We start from the raw sequence: 23,516 nt of genomic DNA on the forward strand, positions 1-23,516 counted from the left end.
GTATATCCCATTCTCAATCGTATACATTATATAAAGCAGATAAATTTTGATTGCAATAAAAATTTACGAAAGATCTTGGAAGAAAAAAATTTGACTATAAAGTGAAAAAGAGATTTAGTATCATGATTATTAAAAGTTTATGGTTTTATTTACATATATTGGGAAAAGTTTGCACAAATTTATATCTATTCCATATAAAGTGTGGCTATATAACAGAATTTTTGGTTTTTGAAAAATTCTTGGGTGATTTTTTCTTTTTTTAAGTTTTTTATTCAGAAATAATTTTTAATTTAATATTGAAGATTTACAAATATTTCTTATATTGTGATAAACATAAAATATACTAAAACGATTGAAGATTTACAATTCCATTTTTAAACCCAATTTTTTTTTCCTTCTCTGTGATTGAGAACAACGAAGAGAGGCACCACAATCAAACTCCAAAACTAAGTCACCTTCTTCCTTCTCTCCCAAGACACCTAGCTTCGACGTCTACCAGGCCCCTGCCTCTCTTCACCTTCAAGGTACTATTTTATTATATCATGAATCTCATAAGTCCATTCTTAAGATTCTTATTAGGGTTAGGGTTTGATACTGGTTGATTTGAAGGCAACCCTAGGCCTCTTTTTCCTTTCTCATTCTCTTTCTTACTTGCATTCCAAAAATAGTATATACATTAAGCCTCTTCTTTCTTTTTCATTCTCTTTCTTACTTGCGATTGAGTGGAATATTAGATGGATGAAAAATAAATCTCTTCATTTTATAAATAATAATTTATAAGAAAATATATATGTATATTTTTCATACGCCTGAGTAAGCCTTTTCTTCTTTTCTCTTTCCATTTCTTACTTGTGATTGAGTAATAATCATTTTTATTCTCTAATATTATTATTTTTTTTTTGGCAGAGGAAGATGGACCAGTCGAGTTACAAGAAACGACGAGACTATAAGCGATTGAGGGAGTGAGAAGTAAGATCGAGATAGTGATCGGGATCGAGAGCGAGAATAAGAGCAAGGTCGTGAGAGAGACCCAAAAAGAGATTGTTTAAATCAGAGCAAGCGAGAACGAGAGCGTGATCGTGACAGAGACTGAGAAAGAGATCGTTTAAATCAAAATAAGAGGAGAATAGGGGATAGGATGACGCACGTGAACAAAAATAAAGGTATGTTTAGTGATCGTGTCTAGACAATGAATTTTTTTGGGAAGAATACTGGAGATTACGAGAAATAAAGGTATGTTCTGTGGAGAATTTATGTTTCTTTGTTGCACGCTACATGTAATCCTCAAAGCATTTCATAAACTCATACTTCTACAGGTCCTCCGTAGACTGAGTCATCCCAATATCATGAAATTGAACGAGGTTATCCAAGAAAACGATGAAGTGTTCCTAATTTTTCAGTACATGGTGAGGAAGCATTTTCTTTGAGTTTAAACTTTTGATTCATCTTTTATTTATTTGTTTACACATCTGTTTCATGGCATTTTTTTTCACTTTTAATGGTGATTTTTACTCTTATGTTTCCATATAATAAAGGACAAACAACTTTTTTCCCGTCTTGAAGGGAAATATGCAAATAAGAGTCCTGTTCTGGACACTTCCACACTAATCAATTATTATATTATAAAATGTTTTTATTTTCATTTTCAGCAGCATTATTAGTCTTGGCATTGATGTAGTTTAGCATGCTATGCTGTATGTGGTCCAGTGTTATCATCCTTTAAAGTGTTAGGTGATACTCCATTGTGTAGCCGCCAATTGATTGTGACTCTACTCTCTTTTCTATAAATGTGTTAAGACTATCTAATTACCATTTACTTCTATGGAGTCCTTAGATACAGCTGCCTTAAGGATGCAAACAACTACCTTTGAAAAATTCAAAGGACTGTGGAAGACGCTTACAGAGGGAACTTGGAGTGATGCATTTGATGGACTTGGAATGTCCCTGTTACTGACTTGGAACCCTGCTTTTCAGAGGTGTTGTTTCTAGCATTCTTCAAGCTTAAAAGATAAGAATTCAATAGATTATTTAATTCAACTTTTAAAGTTTTAGTATTTTCATGTGTTATCTATAACTTAACACTATTTAATCAAAGAGAAATTAGGTTGAGATTGTATATTGATTCATAAATTATCTTCAATATACAGTTTTCTATCATCTAAAACAAAGATATATATCCTGAAGCTCTTTCTGAATTTTTCAGCATTTGTGTTAGGTGCAGTCTCTAAGAGTGTTGCTACCTTTCTCACATATCCTGCAATCAGGTGCATTAGTGTTCTCTCAAATTGTGATAGTTATTACTCATAAACATGATTATGGATGTAATTAAAATGTCTACTGGCTATAGGTGTAAGGTGATGATACAAGCTGGAGATCCAAATGACGATGATGGTGGTGGTGCGCAAGTAATTTATCATAATCCACATGACTGGTGCATTAATGTGTAATTATATTTTGTGCTTTCATTCTTGAGTCTTGTTGTTCCTTTGTGTTGAGATGGTATTTTGTTGAGCAAAGTTCAGTCAATTGGAGAAAAAGAAACTCTCATTCATGTACAAGCAATTCAGCTGTTTTGTATCCCGAAGATCCTGTTAAATTTACTACTTTTTTCACCTAAACAAAAGTATTGATCACCTACTCTTTTAAGGTAATGATTGTTCTTTAGGGATTCATATAATTGAATCTTTTTTTCTTCACTACCTTTTTTAATAACTAAAAAAATGTTTATTTAACTTTTAATCTGTAAATCTTTAATATAGCATTGCTTGAAATTTGTGTGCATGTTTCAAGAAGAATATTGTTGGTCAGTATTATGGCCACACCTCCTTCACTCTTCCTAGGCTCTTTTGAGTTGTAAAACCCAGTAGAAGAAAAATGGAGAAAAAATTATCAGTGAAAAATAATCTAGCCATGCGTATTTCACTCTTCACCAATTTCTCTAAATCTTTTCTATAATTACTGCCAATTTCTTAAGAAATTTTCAAGTTGGTGTATTTCACTCTTCACCAATTTCTCTAAATAATAAATTAAATTATATGATTATTTATTGAATTATTCTCAATTATATTATAAACATCTAACATAAAACTAAGTATACGTGCCTTGCACGTAGCTTTCTCCTAGTATATTATATATATATTAAAAAGAATAATAATAATGTTTTGAATAATAATAATAATAATATATTAATTTTTAGGCTAATTAGTAATTTTTCCTGTGAACTTTGACATGTAGTAAATCGTGCCCCCTAAATTTTTTTGGCTGTTAAAAATTCCCCAAGAACTATTGAGATTGTTAAATTTAAGGACTTTTGTCTAATTTAATTCAATTTTACTGTTTCAGTGATTATTTATGTACTAAACCATGCTCCCCAGATTTTGATATCTATCAAATCATGCCCCTCAAACTTTGATATGTACTAAATCATGCCCCTTGAACTTTCATCCAAGTTAGAATTTTTTTACTAAAATTAGACAAAAGTCCTTAAATTTAACAATCTCAATAGTTCAGGGGGAATATTTAACGGTCAAAAAAGTTCAGGGGCACGATTTAGTACATGTCAAAGTTCAGGGAGAAAAATTACTAATTAGCCTAATTTTTATAATAAAATTCATGATGGAATTGTAAAATAAGACAACTAAAAAGTTGTGATGATAATGAGGCAAGATCTTTTTCAAACAAAAAAAAAGTAATAATACAAAAAAATTGTGATCAAAACGAAAAATAAAATTAACGATCATAAATAAAAAAAATTATAAAAATTTAAATACAATCAATCAAAAATTATACATGACAACTTAAAATATAATATAGCCAAAAATATATTTGCATAGAATTGGTAAAAAATAATTTTAATTAAACAAAAAAAAAAAACAAAACTTATATTCACTTAAGTTAATCGAAAAATGAAAAACCAAACTTAAATAAAAAACTGTCACTTTTAGTAATATATATGAGTGACTATTCAATGGTTACATTTTTATTGTAACCATATGGTTACATTTTTTTTAACCTGTAATAGCAGGTTACTAATAGGTAAACTTTCCTTTTTTAGATTTAATTAATTATACTTAACTATTTTCTTAAAATAATTAATTAAATAGACATTCCTTTTTTAGAATTATTTAATTATAATTAACTATTTTCTTAAAATAATTAATTAAATATTTAACAAGACCTCTTTTAGCAATTAATATTTATATTTAAATCCTTACTTGACTTATTTTAATAATTAAACCATTTAATTATAATATTTACAATAAAATTTATTTTTTTTTATAAAAATTAAACTTCTTTTGACACAAATTAAAATTCTCTTCTTATAATAAATTTTCAAATAATTAATTATTTTTAAATGATATTTAATTATTTTGTTACAATTATATGAACTAAGTATGAGGCCTCAAGCTAATCAATCGATAACAAGTGCAGCCATTTTTTTTCTAAAAAATCCTTCAACTTATTTCATTTTTTACTTTTTAAATATTTAAATAAAAAAATTAAATAATTAAGTGTAATAATTTAAAATTAAGATTACAAGTATAATAAAATTTAAATTATGAAATTATATGTGTATAATTTTAAATTATAATAAGTTTTGCTATAAAATTTTAAATAATTTAAGTATAAAAAAATAAATTGCTAAAAGATTCTTATATAGTAATAAATTGCAAAAAATTAATTAATAATTATAATTAATTTAATTTTAAAATATAATTAATCTTAATTAAAGTTTTATAAGGAAATAAATGATTAGGTTACTTTCAGGTGACAAGTTATTTATTATTTATTTTTATTTAATTTCTAAAATAATCACAACCATTTAATAGTAATCCAATGGCTTAAAAAAATGTAACCATGATGGTTACAATAAAAATGTAACCATTGAAACCTCTTCCTAATATATATATTACTATACTATGTGGGATGGATATAGAAAAAAAATAACTTAAAAGAGATGAATGAGTATAATTTGTAATGCAAAATTTTGTAGTTTATATGGATTATATAATGATAGAAAATAAAGTTTAAAATTTAAAATTTTAATTTTTTTGGCTGAAGTATGAGACCTGTGGACACACTTTTTTTTTTACATTATTTTTGACACTATTTATTAACTTTTAGATCAAATTAATCAATGATTACAAATAAACTTAATTAAAAAGATATAAAACCTTAAAAGGAAAAACACACACACTCCTCTCAACGAACACCTCATTTGCATCTGCATTTAACACAAACAAACAATTTACATGATTTTAATTCTTCCTAAAAGCTAATTTGTATTGGTTTTCTTATTTTCTTTCAGTCTTAGATTTTGGCCAGTTTTACAATGAATTTTTACAATTTTCTTATCATATATATTATAATTTCCTCATTTTAATTATATATGTATAGTAATATAATTGTTTAGAATCTATCTATCTATCTATATAATTCTGTTGTTAGGGTAGATGATGTAGCGTTCCCTCCTCATAATCTTCTATTTTATCTAATTTGTTGTTTTTTTTTATTTTTTATTTGTTATTACTTTTTTCCTTCTCATTTTCTTTCAATAATGTAAACATTATTACAAATGAAACTCAAGACCGTTCCTAAAAAAATAACAATTAATAATTAATAATGATGTATGAATTATCATCTATTATCATTACTGTGGCGTTTAAAAATTCCTCCAAAAGTTAAGAACTTGATATGGAGAGGGGGTACTAATTGCCTTTCAACTCAAGTTCAATTAATTATCAAGAGAGTTGATGTGAATAGCCTTTGCCCGGTATGTGGTTTGCATAATGAAACAATCATGCACGCACATGCTTTTTGTCCTATTGCAACACAATGTTGGGAAAAGGTGAATATCATGGTACCGATTCAGCAGGACACTTGTTTTTTGGACTGGTGTGGGACAGTTTTTAGCACTGTCAATGCTGAAACCCGAAAACTCTTCTGCATAATTTGTTGGGCCATTTGGAGTGCAAGAAATGACAAGGTATGGAAGAATAAAACCTCGAATGCCTCTTTTATTGTTGCTTTCTCCACTTGCTATCTTGAACAATGGAATTCGGCTCAAGCTCCATATTTGGAGACATCACGGAAAGGTTTAGTGGTCGGGGATGGGTTAGACCGATGGTGCGCACCTAATGCAAATGAAATCAAGGTTAATGTGAATGCATCAATCTTTGAGGGTAGTCGTGCATATGGCTATGGAATCGTGGCTCGAAATGAACATGGTTTTATGGTTGAGGGAGTCTCTCGGCTTTGTCATGGTACTGTACGACCGGAGCTAGCGGAGGCAATTGGAGTTCGTGAGGCTCTTAGCTGGATTAAGGACAAACGATGGCAACAAGTGGTCCTTGAGACAGACTGTTTGGTGGTGGTACAAGCTATTCGTAATCCAACTCATATGATCTCTTTATTTGGTGATGTAATTAAAGAGTGTCAAAACTTGCTTGTGAATTCAAGGGGTGTTACTATTTCTTTTGTAAAACGGTCAGCAAATTTAGTAGCTCACACGATTGCTAGAGCTGCTATTTCTTACCCTGATCGTACTTTCAGTATGGGGGATGTCCCAACTGATTTGCTACCATGTTTGGTGGCTGAGTTTGAAAGTTAAATAAAGTTTGATTACTTTCTTCAAAAAAAAAAAATCATCTATTATCATTAATAATAATTAAACAAAGGAGTTATTATTTTCATTGTTATAACTATATATTTTTTTCTTCCAAAATTAGAATATGAAAAGATGATAACAACTAAAGAAAGAACCTATTGAGTGTATGCATATTAAGGTAAGCAAACGTTAACGTAAACATTTAGTTAGTATCATTTTCATGTATGCATTTAGTTATATTTATTGGTTTCATATTAAACTAAGGTGCAGTTTGGTAATACTATTGTTTTTTAATTTTTTAATCACAAAATGAAAGTAAAATTTTTCTTTCTAAAAAATTTATTTTTAAAAAATAAAAATGCGTTCTATTACTACTTTTGTTTTTCAATTTTAAAAACAGAAAACAAAAGTATGTTCTTTAAAGTTTATTTTTATTTTTATTTTTTGTTTTATTTAAGTCGGGTCTAGGTCCGAGGTTGGATTCGGGTTCAAGTCAAAAGCCGAGTTCAGCGCCAGGGCCGTGGGAAGGGTATTTGGGTCCGGGTCTGGTCGTAATCCAAAAGATTGATTAAGAAAAAAAAACTGTTTAAAAAAATATTGAAAGTGATTTTTTTTGTTTTTAAATATTTGATTTCTAATTATAAAATTGGAAAGTAAAAACAGTTTTATAGAATATGTTTTTGAAAAATATTTTCACTTTTCTACTTTTAAAAACAAAAAACTGATTAAAAAAGTGTTACCAAACGCCACCTAAGCAAACGTTTCATATTGAAATAAATGGTTACAAAAATATATATCAATGCCAATAATTGTTTTTTTTTATATGAGTGTGTACACATTTTTATTAGAATAAGAAATCAACTATAAACTCATCATGTGTTACAGTAGAGAGAGCGCTATATTTGTTTATATATATGCTAGCTAAAAGAAATGAGAGCTGATTTGACAAAAGCAAGACACAAATACTTTTGAGTTTCCTTCTGAGGTGGCTCTAGATTTGTAAAGATATACAATATGTATATGCATATATAGGAAGAGGTTTCAATGGTTATATTTTTATTGTAACTATCATGGTTATATTTTTTTAAGCCATTAGATTACTATTAAATAGTTGTGATTAATTTGAAAATTAAATAAAAATAAATAATAAATAACTTGTAACCTGAAAGTAACCTAATCATTTATTTCCTTATAAAACTTTAATTAAGATTAATTATATTTTAAAATTAAATTAATTATAATTACTAATTAATTTTTTGCAATTTATTACTATATAAGGATCTTTTAGCAATTTATTTTTTTATACTTAAATTATTTAAAATTTTATAGCAAAATTTTTTATAATTTAAAATTATACACATATAATTTCAAAATTTAAATTTTATTATACTTGTAATCTTAATTTTAAATTATTACACTTAATTATTTAATTTTTTTATTTAAATATTTAAAAAGTAAAAAATGAAATAAGTTGAAGGATTTTTTAGAAAAAAAAATGGATGCACTTGTTATTGATTGATTAGCTTGAGGCCTCATACTTAGTTCATATAATTGTAACAAAATAATTAAATATCATTTAAAAATAATTAATTATTTGAAAATTTATTATAAGAAGAGAATTTTAATTTGTGTCAAAAGAAGTTTAATTTTTGTAAAAAAAAATAAATTTTATTGTAAATATTATAATTAAATGGCTTAATTATTAAAATAATTCAAGTAAGGATTTAAATATAAATATTAATTGCTAAAAGAGATCTTGTTAAATATTTAATTAATTATTTTAAGAAAATAGTTAATTATAATTAAATAATTCTAAAAAATGAATGTCTACTATTTAATTAATTATTTTAAGAAAATAGTTATTTATAATTAATTAAATCTAAAAAATGAAAGTCTACCTATTAGTAACTTGCTATTACAGGTTAAATAAAAATGTAACCATATGGTTACATTAAAAATGTAACCATTTGAATAGTATATATTCTTATAATGATGCAAATCCTATATATTTATTTATCAATGTATGCTCTACTCTCTATGTATAATGATAAGAGACTACAAATTATATATGTTAGTAATTATAATAATCAGTTTTTTTTTTTTGAAAAAAAAAAATCCTTCTTATATTTCTTCTTATGCATTTGATTACTTTGGTGTGTTGTGTGAGGAGAATGAAGAAAGCCACAAGATAATAAGTTTGTTCACAACATAGTAAAGTGATGATATGACCCCATATAGCACATTATTCTTCAGGTGACATTCTAATTTTATGCCATTAGCATAATTTTAGTTTTAATTTATGTATATATCTATTAATATATATTTATAATTCTGTTGTTAGGGTAGATGATATAGCGTTTCCTCTTCTTAATCTTCTGTAATCTTTTTGTTAGAGCTGGTGGGATGACACTTTAATATTTTTTCATTCTAATTTATCTATTTGCTCTATTTTTTCAATTTTTCAATTCTAATTTCTCTATTCTAACATTTCTTCACAATTTCATTCACAACCAAAAAAAAAGGTATTGAGGTTTACCCTCCTCAATATATTAAAGAAAAATATATATGTCTTTTCTTTTTGATACTATTTTGAAGGTACGCTAATATCTCTGAATATATATATCTCTAGATTCACTTGCTCGAAATATCTATATTGTTGTACTTATATATATACTCAATGTTATATATGCATGATTAAGTGAAAATTTGTTAATTATTAATTTCTATCATGAAAAAAATTCAATTGTTTCATTCTCATAGCTAGAGCTTATTTCTATAGAATAAGGTGTAATTTCTAACAAATTATCCTCAAATATTCAAGTTGGAATCTTCCTAACTCAATCACATTTTTTTTGGGGGGTTTTTTCATTAGTGTACAACAAAAACAATTATATTACAAAAAATGTGCAAAAAAACACAATTTTAAAAATGTACACATTTGAAAATATATTTACAAAAATTCATACATATTTTTAATTAAATTATAATAGATATATTAATGATTCAACTTTCTATATTTATATTTGTATAACTATTTTTTATGACTAATTGATATGGTATTAATGAGTAAGCCTACTAATTAACAAAATTTATATATTAATAATTAAAAAACATAATAAGATTCTAATTATAAACAATAATATTTAAAATATACAGATGTAATATTTCAAATATAAGATAAAAAAATAATTAACGATTAAAAATAATAAACAGTTTTAAATTAATAATAAAAAGTGAAAAAAATACATTAAAAAAATAAACAAAAACAACCCATCAAGTTTAACAAAAACATATATAACTTAAAAAAAATACTAAAAACAAATAAACAATATTAAAAAAATATTACAACACAATACACAACAAAACATAATAAAAAAACCACAACACAACAAAAGAAAAAAACAACTAACAAAGATAAAAATACCAAAAAAAAGACATTTATAGATGGAGCATGAATAATTCTTCCACCAAAAAAATACATTAAAAAAATAAACAAAAACAACCCATCAAGATTAACAAAAACATATATAAATTTTTTAAAAAAAAAACACTAAAAACAAATAAACAATATTAGAAAAATATTACAATGCGATATACAACAAAACATAATAAGAAACACCACAAAAAAAAAACAACTAACAAAGATAAAAATACCAAAAAAAAAGGACATTTATAGATAAGCATGAATAATTCTTCCACCAAAAAAATACATTAAAAAAATAAACAAAAACAACCCATCAAGTTTAACAAAAACATATATAAATTTTTTTTAAAAAAAAACACTAAAAACATATAAGCAATATTAAAAAAATATTACAATACCATACACAACAAAACATAATAAGAAAATAGTTATACAAATAGTTTATACAAATCTAAATATAGAAAGTTGAATCATTAATATATCTATTATAATTTAATTAAGAATTTGTATGAAATTTTATAAATATGTTTTCAAATATGTGCATTTTTAAAATTGTGTTTTTTTGCACATCTTTTGTAATTATTTAAAAAAAATGTATACATTTATGTAAAATACCCCTTTTTTTTTTCTCTATGAAAGAATACAAGTGAGTGGCAGTCGGTGGAGACACAATCTAATAACGACCAACTCATGTAGAGTTTTTTGTCGTTTCCATGGAGCTACTTATCCTCCCTATTTTTTTTTCCAAGAAGCTCTAAAACATTAATGATTGGAGTTGTCTTTTTTGCCATTATGAACACACTCACGCTCATATACGCCTCTATCTTGTCGCTATGTTTTGGACATCGTTTGACTCAAGTATTATTTTTATTATTTTTTTAAAATCAAACTCAACTGTATCTTACTCTTATTTCCCCTTTCATTTGGTCAATATTTTTGTTAGTATTATTTGTTGGTTTTATTGTATCAATAAAGGTCGTTTTTATTTAATATCCAATTGAAAATTTCATAGAAAAAAAAAACAAAAAAGAAAGCAAAACGAAGAAAAAGTCTAATTTGAATTATTAGGTTATAATTTATTGATTTTCTATTGATGATATCGTTTAGAGTGTTTGTAGTACACTTGGCTACCGAGTAAACTACATCATAGAACACTCCTATACATAATTTTTTTTGAATCTAAAATATTACTTTTAGTAATGAAATATATATATATATATATTTATAGGTTTAAAATTGTAAAAATACATAAACCACAGAAAATAAAAATAAAAATGGAGAAATATAACTTTTAAGAAAATTTTTAACCAGATTAAAAGTTCTTGATATCAATATATAATAGTGATCATGATTACAATAGAAGTGATCTGTTTATCTTTTTGGTTTACGTTAATAAATTATTATGTATTTCCTTTTTTTCTTTTAAAAATTCTTTTGTACTGAATGTTTGTTTATTAAAATATATTTTTTATTACATTATTTTTTTGTTAGTATCTTTTAGAATTATTAAGGGGAGGGAGAAAACACCAAAGGACTAACTCTAATGCCTTTTGACATCATATCATGATTTTCAAACAGAATCATGTACAACCTATGTGAATTTGTTTCTTAATCTTGCTTCTTTCAATTTTTAATAATTTATTAGCTTTTTATTTTATTTTTCTCATTTAATTATCTTTAAGTTTACTAAAAAATAAATAGGTAATCAACCAATAATTATACTTATAGTTGATAATAATTAATTTATTAGGAGCACATAAATATCATCCTATAACTTCATATATCATTATAAATTTGTAAGGTCTTTTTGTTGTGGTATTCATGAATGTCTAATCTATAAGAAGACCAAAAGCACGTCTATAGTTGAACTTCATAGTGCGAAACTAGCATTTTATACTAATTACTCTTTTTTGGCATATGAATTATTTAAATTATTTTAATATTTTTACAAAATATTTTAAATAACTACAATTTACATCATTGCACACAAAAAGAAAAAAAAATATCTATATGCCTAAAACAGGAGTGCGCCATAAAAAATTCATAAACAATATATATAATGTTAATTTTTTTTAAAAAAACTATTATATTTATACATTTTTTTTATTAAACATCCATTTTATTCTTGGGAAACTATCATATATAACTCAACTATTTTATTTTATCGGTCAAATATTATAATGTGCGCAATTATTTAGTATCGATAATAGTTCAGAAATACAATTTTATTGGGCAAATGTTCAAGGGAGAAAAAAATAACAATTTATTACCATTCTAATAATTTAAGTTATACCATAACCATAAAGTTCACCATGAATTTCAATAGTAGTAAAATCATTTTTTTTAATTGCTTTAAATAATAATAATGGGGGATTGTAGCCTCAAGTATAAACTATATATTTTTCTAAAAAAATTAAGAGAAAAATTAAAAAATATATATAATTCTTTAAATATATGCGATTCTCAATTGTTATAAAAACCGCGCAAAGCGCGTTTATGTTTCTTAGTGTATATATATAATTATATATATATTATAATTTCCTCATTTTAAATATATAACTTGTTTATAATTTCTCTTTCTTATACCATTCAATCAAAGATGTAAAAGTTGTATTAATTATATTTGACATAAAAAAAATATTTTTGTGATATATTTGTATGCTCTATGCAAAAGAAAAAAGAGAATGTAAAAGCTTAGTGCATGTTTGACATCATAATTAAAAAACTGTTTTTTGTTTTTAAAAACAGAAAATTATTTTTTAAAAACAATTTGACTTGTTTGGTCTTGTTTTTTGAAAATAGTTTTCAGAAAATAAAGTTACAAAAAACAAGAATTTTGAAAACAACAAAATGTAGTTTTCTGTTTTAAAAACCAATTCACTTTTAGTCAATATTGTTTTTAAAAAACACTAACCAAACATGACTTGTTTTTAAAAACTTCAAAAATTATTTTTTGTTCTCATTTCTAAAAACAATTTTTTGAAAACAAAAAACAGAAAACAATACCAAACATGCTCTTAAAATCTTAGTTTTAGTTTATTTAAACCATAGCTAGCTACAACAAATTAATTAATTTTGAAATGATATTAAAATTCTAATATACATTTAGTATTGTATACCTGCTTCAGTATCTAAAGTACTCAATCATGAATACACATCTATATATATCGCACTTGGAAAAAACTAAACATAGCTAGCATTCTAAAAAATATATTTTCAGTGATAATTTATTTTTATCTAAATTAACTACCTAATTCACTTTTTAAAATATTTTTTCCTAGAAGAGTCAACTCTTTGATTACATTTCAAAAAGTCAGTGTAAGACCTAATGTATTAAAGCAATTTGAAAATGATATTAGGAAATAGCAATAATTGAAAGAAATGAAATGAAAGGGTGTGTACCTTATTTTCAGTGAACGTATGGTCTTCACCCTCTACGACTTCTCTACTCCTCCAACTCTTCATCATCATCACCATCTTTAGTAATTTTGGGCAGTATGATATCTGCAATATCTCCAAGGCCATTGGATGATGATGATGATTTATAAGGTGAAGCTCCTCCATCACACTTCCTCCTTCTTTTATCACTAAAATCCCTTCCATATTATCACAATTCCCTACCACCAGTTTTCTAAGTTGAACCAATCTTCTTTCCATAGCACAAGGAAAAACATACTTTAACTTATCACATTTATAAATAGCTAAAGCTTTTAAATTCTGCATGTAAGATACTTCTTCAAGTTCATCTGCCCAAATCATCTCTACAGAATCAAGTGAACTCAATCTTAAGTTCTCCAACATAGGAAATGATACCTACAAAAGAGAAAAAATATATATGTATGAAATTTTTGCATATATATTCAGCAAACAATATTATATTTTAAATTAAGTAGAGGATATGTACCCTGAAGTATTGAAAAAAAAAATCAATATCAAACTTTACTCAGTATATAAAAACTAATAATGATATTATATAAAGATTTATTTATGTTTAGTGAGGATTCGTTTCCCTTCAAATTATTAACCACAATCATGCATGCATCATAAAAACTTAGAAGAATATTAATTTTGCAAGAGTGGCCATCTTTATTTCTATTATTAAACATATTGTGTTATTGACCACTTTTGAAACAAGGTATGCATCTCATCAGACACATATGAAACTAACTAAAATGTAAAGCGTACCTTTTGATTGAACAAAGGTTCTAATTTAGCTTCTTCAAATTCATTCTTACAACTTGTGTTCATTAATCCTTCACATTCCACTGCCAAATGCTTTCTTCCACTGAAACGTTTGAGGTTTTCTAGCAAGATAAGCTCAATCTGCTGTAGTTTAGGGAAGGAAATGGTGTCATTGGAACTACCTTCTTCTTCTCCACCTTCTTTAATCACTACAATCTCTTCCATATTCCCACAGTGACTTACTTGCAGTTCTCTAAGTTGAATGAAACTTCTTGCCACAGCAGAAGAAAACAGATACTTTAACTTATGACATCTAGAAATAGTTAAATCTTTTAAATTCTGCATGTATGATACTTCTTGAAATTGATTCGGCCAAATCATCTCTACAGAACCAAGTGATCTCAAGTATAATTTCTCCAAAATAGGAAATGATACCACCTGCAAAATATAAAGAAAAAAGATAAAAATAAATGATTTTTCAAATTCAACCAACTTTATGTTTGAAAATAAAATTTTATTTATGGATTACTTTAACTAGGAAAAGGAAAGAGAAAAAAACAACACTTTTAAACTCTAATTAATTTTATTTCCTTTTTGAGAAAAAAAAAATTGAAGTTTGTTTTAAAATATTTAGCATGTAAAATGAGAATGTTAGGAACATTACATATAAGTAAAACAAAATCAATAAATAATGCAGTCAAACATTAGTTCTGTATTATATAATTAATAAGGTATGTATTGTATATGTACTATCTTAATATCTACTTGGGTGCGAGTGGAGAGTAAATGCAAAATTATATGTAATACACAAAGTATGACATTTTTAAAGAAACTTTGATAAATATGTTTTCTTTTTTTTGTCAAAGAAAATGATTTTTTTTTTCACAATAATGTTTGAGAATTTATTTGGAAGAAAGTATTAAATAGAAAACAGCCAAGTATTTTTTATTTTTATTATTTATTTATTTAACCCACAGCTACATACAATATAAGAGATTATATAAAATAATAAATATATCTCGAAATCATGAAAACTTCAAATCCTAATTTATTTACTATAATGTATTGGAGGAAGTTTCAATAGTTACATTAAACATGTAACCAACATGATTATATTTTTTTTAGCCATTAAATTATTATTGAATGATTGTAATTAATTTGAAAATTAAATAAAAATAAATAATAATCAACTTAAAACCTAATAGTCACTTAATAATTTATTTTCTTATTAAATTTTAATGAAAATTAATTATATTTTAAAAAATTAACTAAAATATAATTATTAATTAATTTTTTGTAATTTATTATTAAAAAAGAATCTTTTAGCAATTTCTTTTGCCCTTAAATTATTAAAAATTTTATAGGAAAACTCTTTATAATTTAAAATTATACTCATATAATTTCATAATTAAAATTTTATTATACCTATAACTTTAATTTAAAATTATTACACTTAATTATTTAGTTTTTATTTAAATATTTTAAAAGTAAAAATTAAAATAGGTTGAATGTATTTTTCAAAAAAAAGGCTAAACGCCTCTATCTTTTTTTTATAAGGAGTCATTTACTCAAAAAATCAAACTAGAGTCAAAAAATAAAGTCAAGCTCCCCCAGAAAACAAAACAACCACAAACTCGAATAGAAAAACACACACTTAGTTTTTATAGTTGTAAAAAATAATTAATTATTTAAAAATTTATTATACATAAAGAGAATCCTAATTTGTGTAAAAAGAAGTCTAATTTTTGTAAAAATAAAAATAAAATTTCATTGTAAATAATATAATTAATAGTTTAACTGTTAAAATAATTATAGTAGAGATTTGTTAACGCAGATTTTCGTTAACTAGATTTGAGCCTAAATGGTGATAGACTTGCACAGAAAATAGAAATAGTAAAGACAAAAAAGCAAGAACACGAAGGTTTGGTTTTGTAGTTAAAATTCTGCATAGTCCACAAGTCAATCTTATTAGATTTCTGATATTGTTCTAGGGCTTTTTTTCTTATGAATTTTTCGTCCCTTTTTTAGTGTAACATGCCTCTATTTATAATTACATAGTCAGGCAGTTAATTACATAGTTGGCTAATATCTTTACAACAATTATTCCCTGAAATCGTGGGGTTTGATTGCATACCACGTAAAATAAATACGGTTAATATTTGAAAATCACACAGCTGTGATAGGTCTGCTTTTACCGGATCAAGGTAATCATGTATTAAACATAATGTAAATCGTAATGTTCTGGGATGTCTCGGTAGGAACACGCTATCAATAACCTTGATAACGAGTTAGAGTTTTTCCCACATCTTCTCCGAGGTTAATAATGTTAGCCTTGTCACTTCTGCGAGCTTGGTGACAAGATGAACTTCAACAGCCAACGTTAGTTGAATGTCACCTTCTGTTCGAGAGAACTGACTCGCTGATACTATGAATCTCATTGAAAGATGTCTGAAGTTGATTAGTAAAAGTACCGAAAGCATTCCTTCCTATAGCGAGATGGACGTCTCGCTATCCGTCACTGAAGTTCTTCTAACTGTTGTACTTAGTTAGTATAATGTGTATTATACGCTAAGTGTCTTAACATTCATTATATCTCGCCTTCATCTATTCATGCGTAATGAGGTTGATGCCTCGCCTTACACATCCAATGGCATATGACTTCTCGTTAACGTATGAGACAACCATTTGTATATTTTTATCTCGCTTAAGATGTTATAGTCAGCGAGTTGTAAATATACTCTGTTACTTCTCCATTAATGAGTTATTCTATTTTCAAATATAATTACTGTTACATTCATTAATTCATATTCTTCCTAATTTGACATGTGCCCTTCTTTGAAATGATGGCCGAATTTCGAGTATAACAAGAGTTATATATATATAAAAAAAAATATTTATAAATATTAATTGCTAAAAGAGGTCTTGTTAAATATTCAATTAATTATTTTAAGAAAATAGTTAATTATAATTAATTAATTCTAAAAAAAATTTACCTATTGATAACTTGCTAATATAGGTTAAGAAAAATGTAATCGTTACAATAAAAATATAACTATTGATGTAATATCCAGTTTATATACATATATTGGTATTTGGTATATTAAGTGTGATACAATTATATTGTTATTATTATTATTATTATTATTATTATTATTATTATTATTATTATTATTATTATTATCTTTTTGTTTCTTTTTTGTTGTGCGTGTGAGTGGGTGAGAAAATGATGATATATATGTATATATTAAATAGTTAGATAAATAAATAGTGAGGCATTAGATTAGTTAGTTTAAAATTTAAAATTTAAATCAGCATAATTTTATCTGATTAGTTAGATTTTTATTTTTAAATTTAAACCTATTATACGATATGTTATATACGTATATACTCTAGAACTCTAGCAGCCAGATAGTATCGTATTCATTTATTCTCACCATCTCTCAACTTTTTTATCCTCTCTATTGCACCAAATCAATTGTTTTAATCTTAAGAGCTTCGGGGTCAGCAATCAACCGATCATCGTTCCGTGTCTTCGAAATCTTCAGGGCCTAGAAGGTATCGTAGGAGTTAATTACAGCGGAGTTGAGGTAAGGAAAAATAATTATACTTGATACTTGCTTTTTATATGGTTTGAGTACCTAGTATGACTCCTTGAATAAATTGTATTGAAACTATGGAATGTGATAGTTTCGGTGAAATAGCGTTTTATCGATAAATTGTATATGGTTGTTTAATCATGTTCCAGGTACTTGGAAGTGGTTGAAAACCACACATGTATGGTGATGTGGTAAGTGAGGCAGTGTACGTAAGGGTGCACTGGTTATTGGTACTGCGTTCTAGTTAAGAACGTAAGACACTCTAGATTTGTATGGAAGCTGGAGGGTGAGTGTGTGGTATTTCAGTATTTGTATGGCTGCCTCTATTTATACTTGTGATTAGGTTGTTGTATGTGTGATGTATATGTTTGTGCTATGATGTGTGAATGCTGGTACATAGTATTTTGTTTTTCCTTACTGGGCTTTGCAGCTCACCCCTTATTTACCCCCTATGTGCAGATAAGTAAGCATGTAAGCTTTCGGTGACAAGTTGAGTCTTGGCAGCATGGGGTGTATCTCGTGTGATCATGTAACTGCGTGTGGTCTTGGCCATCTTCCGCTGAAAGTTTTTTTTTTTAATTTATTAAACTTATCGAGGATGTTGTCGTTTAAATTTTCTATTACTTTTCCCTAAGTGGTAATACTTTATTTTCAACTGGGTACCCATGTTTTGAAAATTGTTATTTTTTTTTAATAAAGGCAACATTAGTATCTTAACGCCAGTTTATTTATGGCATCTTATTTTACGTAAGTAAGGGCGTTACAAATGGTACCAGAGCCACAGTTACATTGATCTTGAATTCACGCGACATACACACCATCGCTGCAAAGGATCAACTTGTCATCACTGCAAATTATTAACAACAATGATGCATCATAAAAACTTAAAAAGAATATTTAATCATTTTGTCACTTATATTATTTCTATCATTAATTAGGTTTCTAAAACATATTGTGTTATTGACCACTTTTGAAACAAGGTATGCATCTCATATCAGAGACATATTGAAACTAAATAAAATGTAAATCGTACCTTTTGATTGAAGAAAGGTTGTAATTTAGCTTCTTCAAATTCATTCCTACAACTTCTCTTCATTAATCCTTCACATTCCATTGCAGAATGCTTTCTTCCACTGAAACGTTTGAGGTTTCCTAGAAGAGAAAGCTGAATGTTCTGTAGTTTAGGGAAGGAAATGGTGTCATTGGAACTACCTTCTTCTTCTCCACCTTCTTTTATCACTACAATCTCTTCCATATTCTCACAGTAACATACTTCCAGTTTTCTAAGTTGAATGAAACTTCTTGCCACAGCAGCAGAAGAAAAAAGATACTTTAACTTATGACATTCATAAACAGTTAAATCTTTTAAATTCTGCATGTAAGATGCATCTTGAAGTTTATCTGGCCAGATCATCTCTACAGAATCAAGATTGTACAATTTTAATTCCTCCAAAATAGGAAATGATACCACCTGCAAAATATGAAGGAAAAAGATAAAAATAAATAATTTGTCAAATTCAACCAACTATATTGTTTGAAAATAAAATTTTATTTATGGATTACTTTAATTAGGAATCTGAAAAGGAAAGAGAAAATGTTAGGCCTTGGGATTAGTATGGTGGGCTAGCATATATTAAATAAAAGGATATTTGAGTCTTTATTTTGAGGGTAATGTTTAGGAGGGAATACACTAGTATATATAGGTGAGTAAGATAGTAGGGAAGATAGGCAATGTTTTGAGTAAATACTCTAATTGCACCAAAGGAGCCTAAGGGCTCCTATCTTTTGTAATTGAATTTCTCAATACATTTAATATACAATTCCTACTCTTTTGCTACTGTTTTATTGTGTTCTCGATCCGAAGATCTCGGGGCTTATCAATTGGTATCAGAGCGGAAGTTCTTGGTGATCGTCGGTGACTGCAAAAATGGAATCAAGAGTGATTGGATTGAAGTCGATAGAGGCGGAAACTGTGAGAAACAGAATCGGTGATAAACTCGAATCTGTGGTGATCGGTCGAGGGGAGTTCAATAGAAGAAACTTGGATGTCGCGGGGATGCGATCTGATTTTCGAGCTTCGAAAATTGAATTGCCGTCGTTCGACATCGGAGATGACCCCGATGAATGGGCGTACACAGTTGAATGGCACTTCAGTTTGCAGCAGTTGACACCGGCTGAAAAATTAGACGCTGCAATTCATAGTCTCGGAGGAGAAGCTCTGAGTTGGTTCTGCTGGGAAAATCGTAGACATCCTTTTCAAACGTGGAATGAACTGAAATGCCTACTGCTTCGCAGATTCCGTTCCCAATTCACGTGCGAAGGTTCAGTGTACCATCGAAGGTTCAAGGCTGAAGAAATGGACAGGGCAATAAGAGAACACCAACGAGCGTTTGCTAGACTCGATAGCTTCAGGAAAACTATCGCTGCTGCACCACCAATTCATGAAGAGACGGAGAAAAAACAGCAGCTGAGGACATCGCCTGAGAGGAAGGCTGTGTTGAAGACGGTGTCGGATCTGGAAGTTGTTCCATGGGGTTCGCTCGCACATCAGCAACGAATGAATCGGAATGTTGAAGGAGAAGAAGACACATGGCCAGAGAAGAAAATGCCGAGGAAGTCGACGCCAAAGAAGAAAGAAGTAGCACTGTTAGTGCGAGCGGCGGAGGAAGAAGAACTGCCGGAGGTGTCGCGGGAGGTGCCAAGGCCGATCTCGTTGCTGGCGGGGACGGAGCCGAACCAACAGAGGGGGTCGTCGCCGGAGGTGGAGAAGAGAGACGAACTGCTGGTGGCGGCATTGGGCTGGATTTCATCGCCGATCCCAAGGCCGATCACGTTGCCGGCGGAGACGGAGCCGAACCGACAGCAGAGGTCATCGCCGGAGTGGGAGAAGAGAGAGACGAGGTCGCTGGTAGCTTCGCCGGAGAGTCCAAGCTTGAAGACAGGGACAGCCGCACAAGGGGGGCGGCTGAAGAAGAAGAAAGGGGGGAGGAGCTTCTTTTCACCCAAACCCTACCAAGTAAGGCCCAAGCCCAATTCCTTAAGATGTATTTCAGCTTTGGCCCACAAGAGCAAAATTAACTCAATGGGTCACTATGATTTACTTACTCCATCTTGGGCCCAGACATTCCAAAGTTTATATGGCTTTGACCAAGTTGTGGTCAGGGCCCAATTAAATAAAGAAATGTGTCATTTTATTTTTAAAGGGGTGCAACTTTGGATGTCCTACCCAAAAGGTTACATTCACAATCATGAGACAAGAGATGGGAAAGAACACTTGAAAGTGACTTTTTTGCTCATAAATGGTGAAGGTTATCATGTTATTGGAGGCAAAAGTAAAATACTTTTGGTGGATGAGAAGTTTAACCTTGGTGCTTTACTAGTGCCATTCAAGTATTGAGTTTTTGATAGAGGGCGCCAAACACTACTTCAACCAGCGAAGGGTGCATCAAGGACACGTCAAAATATCACATTACTAACTTGGTTCTTTGACAGAGGTCGCATACAACATAGGACTCTAGATTTGAGTAAATTCAACAATCACCTTGAGGACAAGGTGAAACTCGGGCGGCCGGTAATGTTAGGACCTAGGATTAGTGTGGTGTTCTAACATATAGTAAATAAAAGGGTAATTGGGTCATTGTATTAAGAGGAGTGTTTGAGTGAGATTACAATAGTATATATAGAATACTTAGGAGGATTGGTGGTTATGCAATGTTTTGAGTAAATACTCTAATTGCACCAAAGGAGCCTAAGGGCTCCTATCTTTTGTAATTGAATTTCTCAATACATTTAATATACAATTCCTACTCTTTTGCTACTGTTTTATTGTGTTCTTGATCCGAAGATCTCGGGGCTTATCAATAAATGTTAGGACCTAGGATTAGTGTGGTGTTCTAACATATAGTAAATAAAAAGGTAATTGGGTCATTGTATTAAGAGGAGTGTTTGAGTGAGATTACAATAGTATATATAGAATACTTAGGAGGATTGGTGGTTATGCAATGTTTTGAGTAAATACTCTAATTGCACCAAAGGAGCCTAAGGGCTCCTATCTTTTGTAATTGAATTTCTCAATACATTTAATATACAATTCCTACTCTTTTGCTACTGTTTTATTGTGTTCTTGATCCGAAGATCTCGGGGCTTATCAATTGGTATCAGAGCGGAAGTTCTTGGTGATCGTCGGTGACTGCAAAAATGGAATCAAGAGTGATTGGATTGAAGTCGATAGAGGCGGAAACTGTGAGAAACAGAATCGGTGATAAACTCGAATCTGTGGTGATCGGTCGAGGGGAGTTCAATAGAAGAAACTTGGATGTCGCGGGGATGCGATCTGATTTTCGAGCTTCGAAAATTGAATTGCCGTCGTTCGACATCGGAGATGACCCCGATGAATGGGCGTACACAGTTGAATGGCACTTCAGTTTGCAGCAGTTGACACCGGCTGAAAAATTAGACGCTGCAATTCATAGTCTCGGAGGAGAAGCTCTGAGTTGGTTCTGCTGGGAAAATCGTAGACATCCTTTTCAAACGTGGAATGAACTGAAATGCCTACTGCTTCGCAGATTCCGTTCCCAATTCACGTGCGAAGGTTCAGTGTACCATCGAAGGTTCAAGGCTGAAGAAATGGACAGGTCGATCACGTTGCTGGCGGTGACGGAGCCGAACCGACCGTGGAAGTCGTCGCCGGAGACGAAGAAGAGGGAGACGTGGTCGCTGGAAGAGTCGCCTGAGGTTCAGCCATTGAAGACACCATCTCGAAGAGAAGAGCTGCGAAGTGGGGATCTTCTTTCGAAGAAGACGATGATGGGGAGGGGCTTCAATTTACTTAAACTTAAACCCAATTATTTAAGGCCCAAGCCCTACCACAATCAGCCCAGTCCATTTAATTGGGCTCTATATCAGGCCCACCTTCTAAGAAATTCTAAACCCATCTCTTTTCCTTTTAAGTGGATTCCATATGTCACTCATATAATATCACACGTGGGCCCAATTTTTCACTCAGCAAAGACATTTATCATTTGGGATCCAGGCCAGCCAGCCAATGGTGCATCAAGGACATGTCAGAATACCACATTACTAACCTGGTTCTTTGACAGAGGTCGCACACAGCATAGGGCTCTAGACTCGAGTGATTTGATCAATCACCTTGAGGACAAGGTGAATTTCGGGCGGCCGGTAATGTTAGGCCTTGGGATTAGTATGGTGGGCTAGCATATATTAAATAAAAGGATATTTGAGTCTTTATTTTGAGGGTAATGTTTAGGAGGGAATACACTAGTATATATAGGTGAGTAAGATAGTAGGGAAGATAGGCAATGTTTTGAGTAAATACTCTAATTGCACCAAAGGAGCCTAAGGGCTCCTATCTTTTGTAATTGAATTTCTCAATACATTTAATATACAATTCCTACTGTTTTGCTACTGTTTGGCTACTGTTTTATTGTGTTCTCGATCCGAAGATCTCGGGGCTTATCAGAAAAAAACAACACTTTCAAACTCTAATTAATTTTATTTCCTTTTTGAGAAAAAAAAAATGAAGTTTGTTTTAAAATATTTAGCATGTAAAATGAGAATGTTAGCAGCATTACATATAACGACTAAAACAAAATCAATAAATAATGCAGTCAAACATTAGTTCTGTATTATATAATTAATAAGGTATATGTATGTATCTTAATATCTACTTGGGTGGGAGTGGAGAGTA

At 29.1% G+C, this 23,516-nt stretch overlaps 1 protein-coding gene and 2 long non-coding RNA genes across 6 annotated transcripts in view; 2 read left to right on the plus strand and 1 right to left on the minus strand.

Moving 5' to 3' along the window:
- LOC115695810 (disease resistance protein At4g27190) overlaps nt 1–23,516 on the minus strand; it is a 69,500-nt gene that overhangs the window by 7,151 nt on the left and 38,833 nt on the right. For 2 of the 4 annotated variants that reach the window (XM_061116981.1, XM_061116980.1), the window contains 3 exons: nt 18,843–19,280; nt 14,217–14,651; nt 13,434–13,844 (listed from right to left, as the gene is read on the minus strand). In XM_061116981.1, coding sequence (XP_060972964.1) covers nt 13,434–13,844; nt 14,217–14,651; nt 18,843–19,280 — 1,284 coding nt within the window. The remainder of the gene's footprint in view (nt 1–13,433; nt 13,845–14,216; nt 14,652–18,842; nt 19,281–23,516) is intronic. The other 2 variants (XM_061116983.1, XM_061116982.1) reach the window with 2 other exon arrangements.
- Nucleotides 1,995–2,696, plus strand: LOC133038741 (uncharacterized). The gene is made up of 2 exons (XR_009688258.1): nt 1,995–2,264; nt 2,348–2,696. It is a non-coding gene; the product is annotated as an uncharacterized LOC133038741 (long non-coding RNA).
- On the plus strand, nt 17,280–18,536 carry LOC133038742 (uncharacterized). Its single transcript, XR_009688259.1, has 2 exons — nt 17,280–17,800; nt 18,269–18,536. It is a non-coding gene; the product is annotated as an uncharacterized LOC133038742 (long non-coding RNA).

Source organism: Cannabis sativa, chromosome 6, assembly GCF_029168945.1.
Source record: "Cannabis sativa cultivar Pink pepper isolate KNU-18-1 chromosome 6, ASM2916894v1, whole genome shotgun sequence".
NCBI classification, from domain to species: Eukaryota; Viridiplantae; Streptophyta; class Magnoliopsida; order Rosales; family Cannabaceae; genus Cannabis; species Cannabis sativa.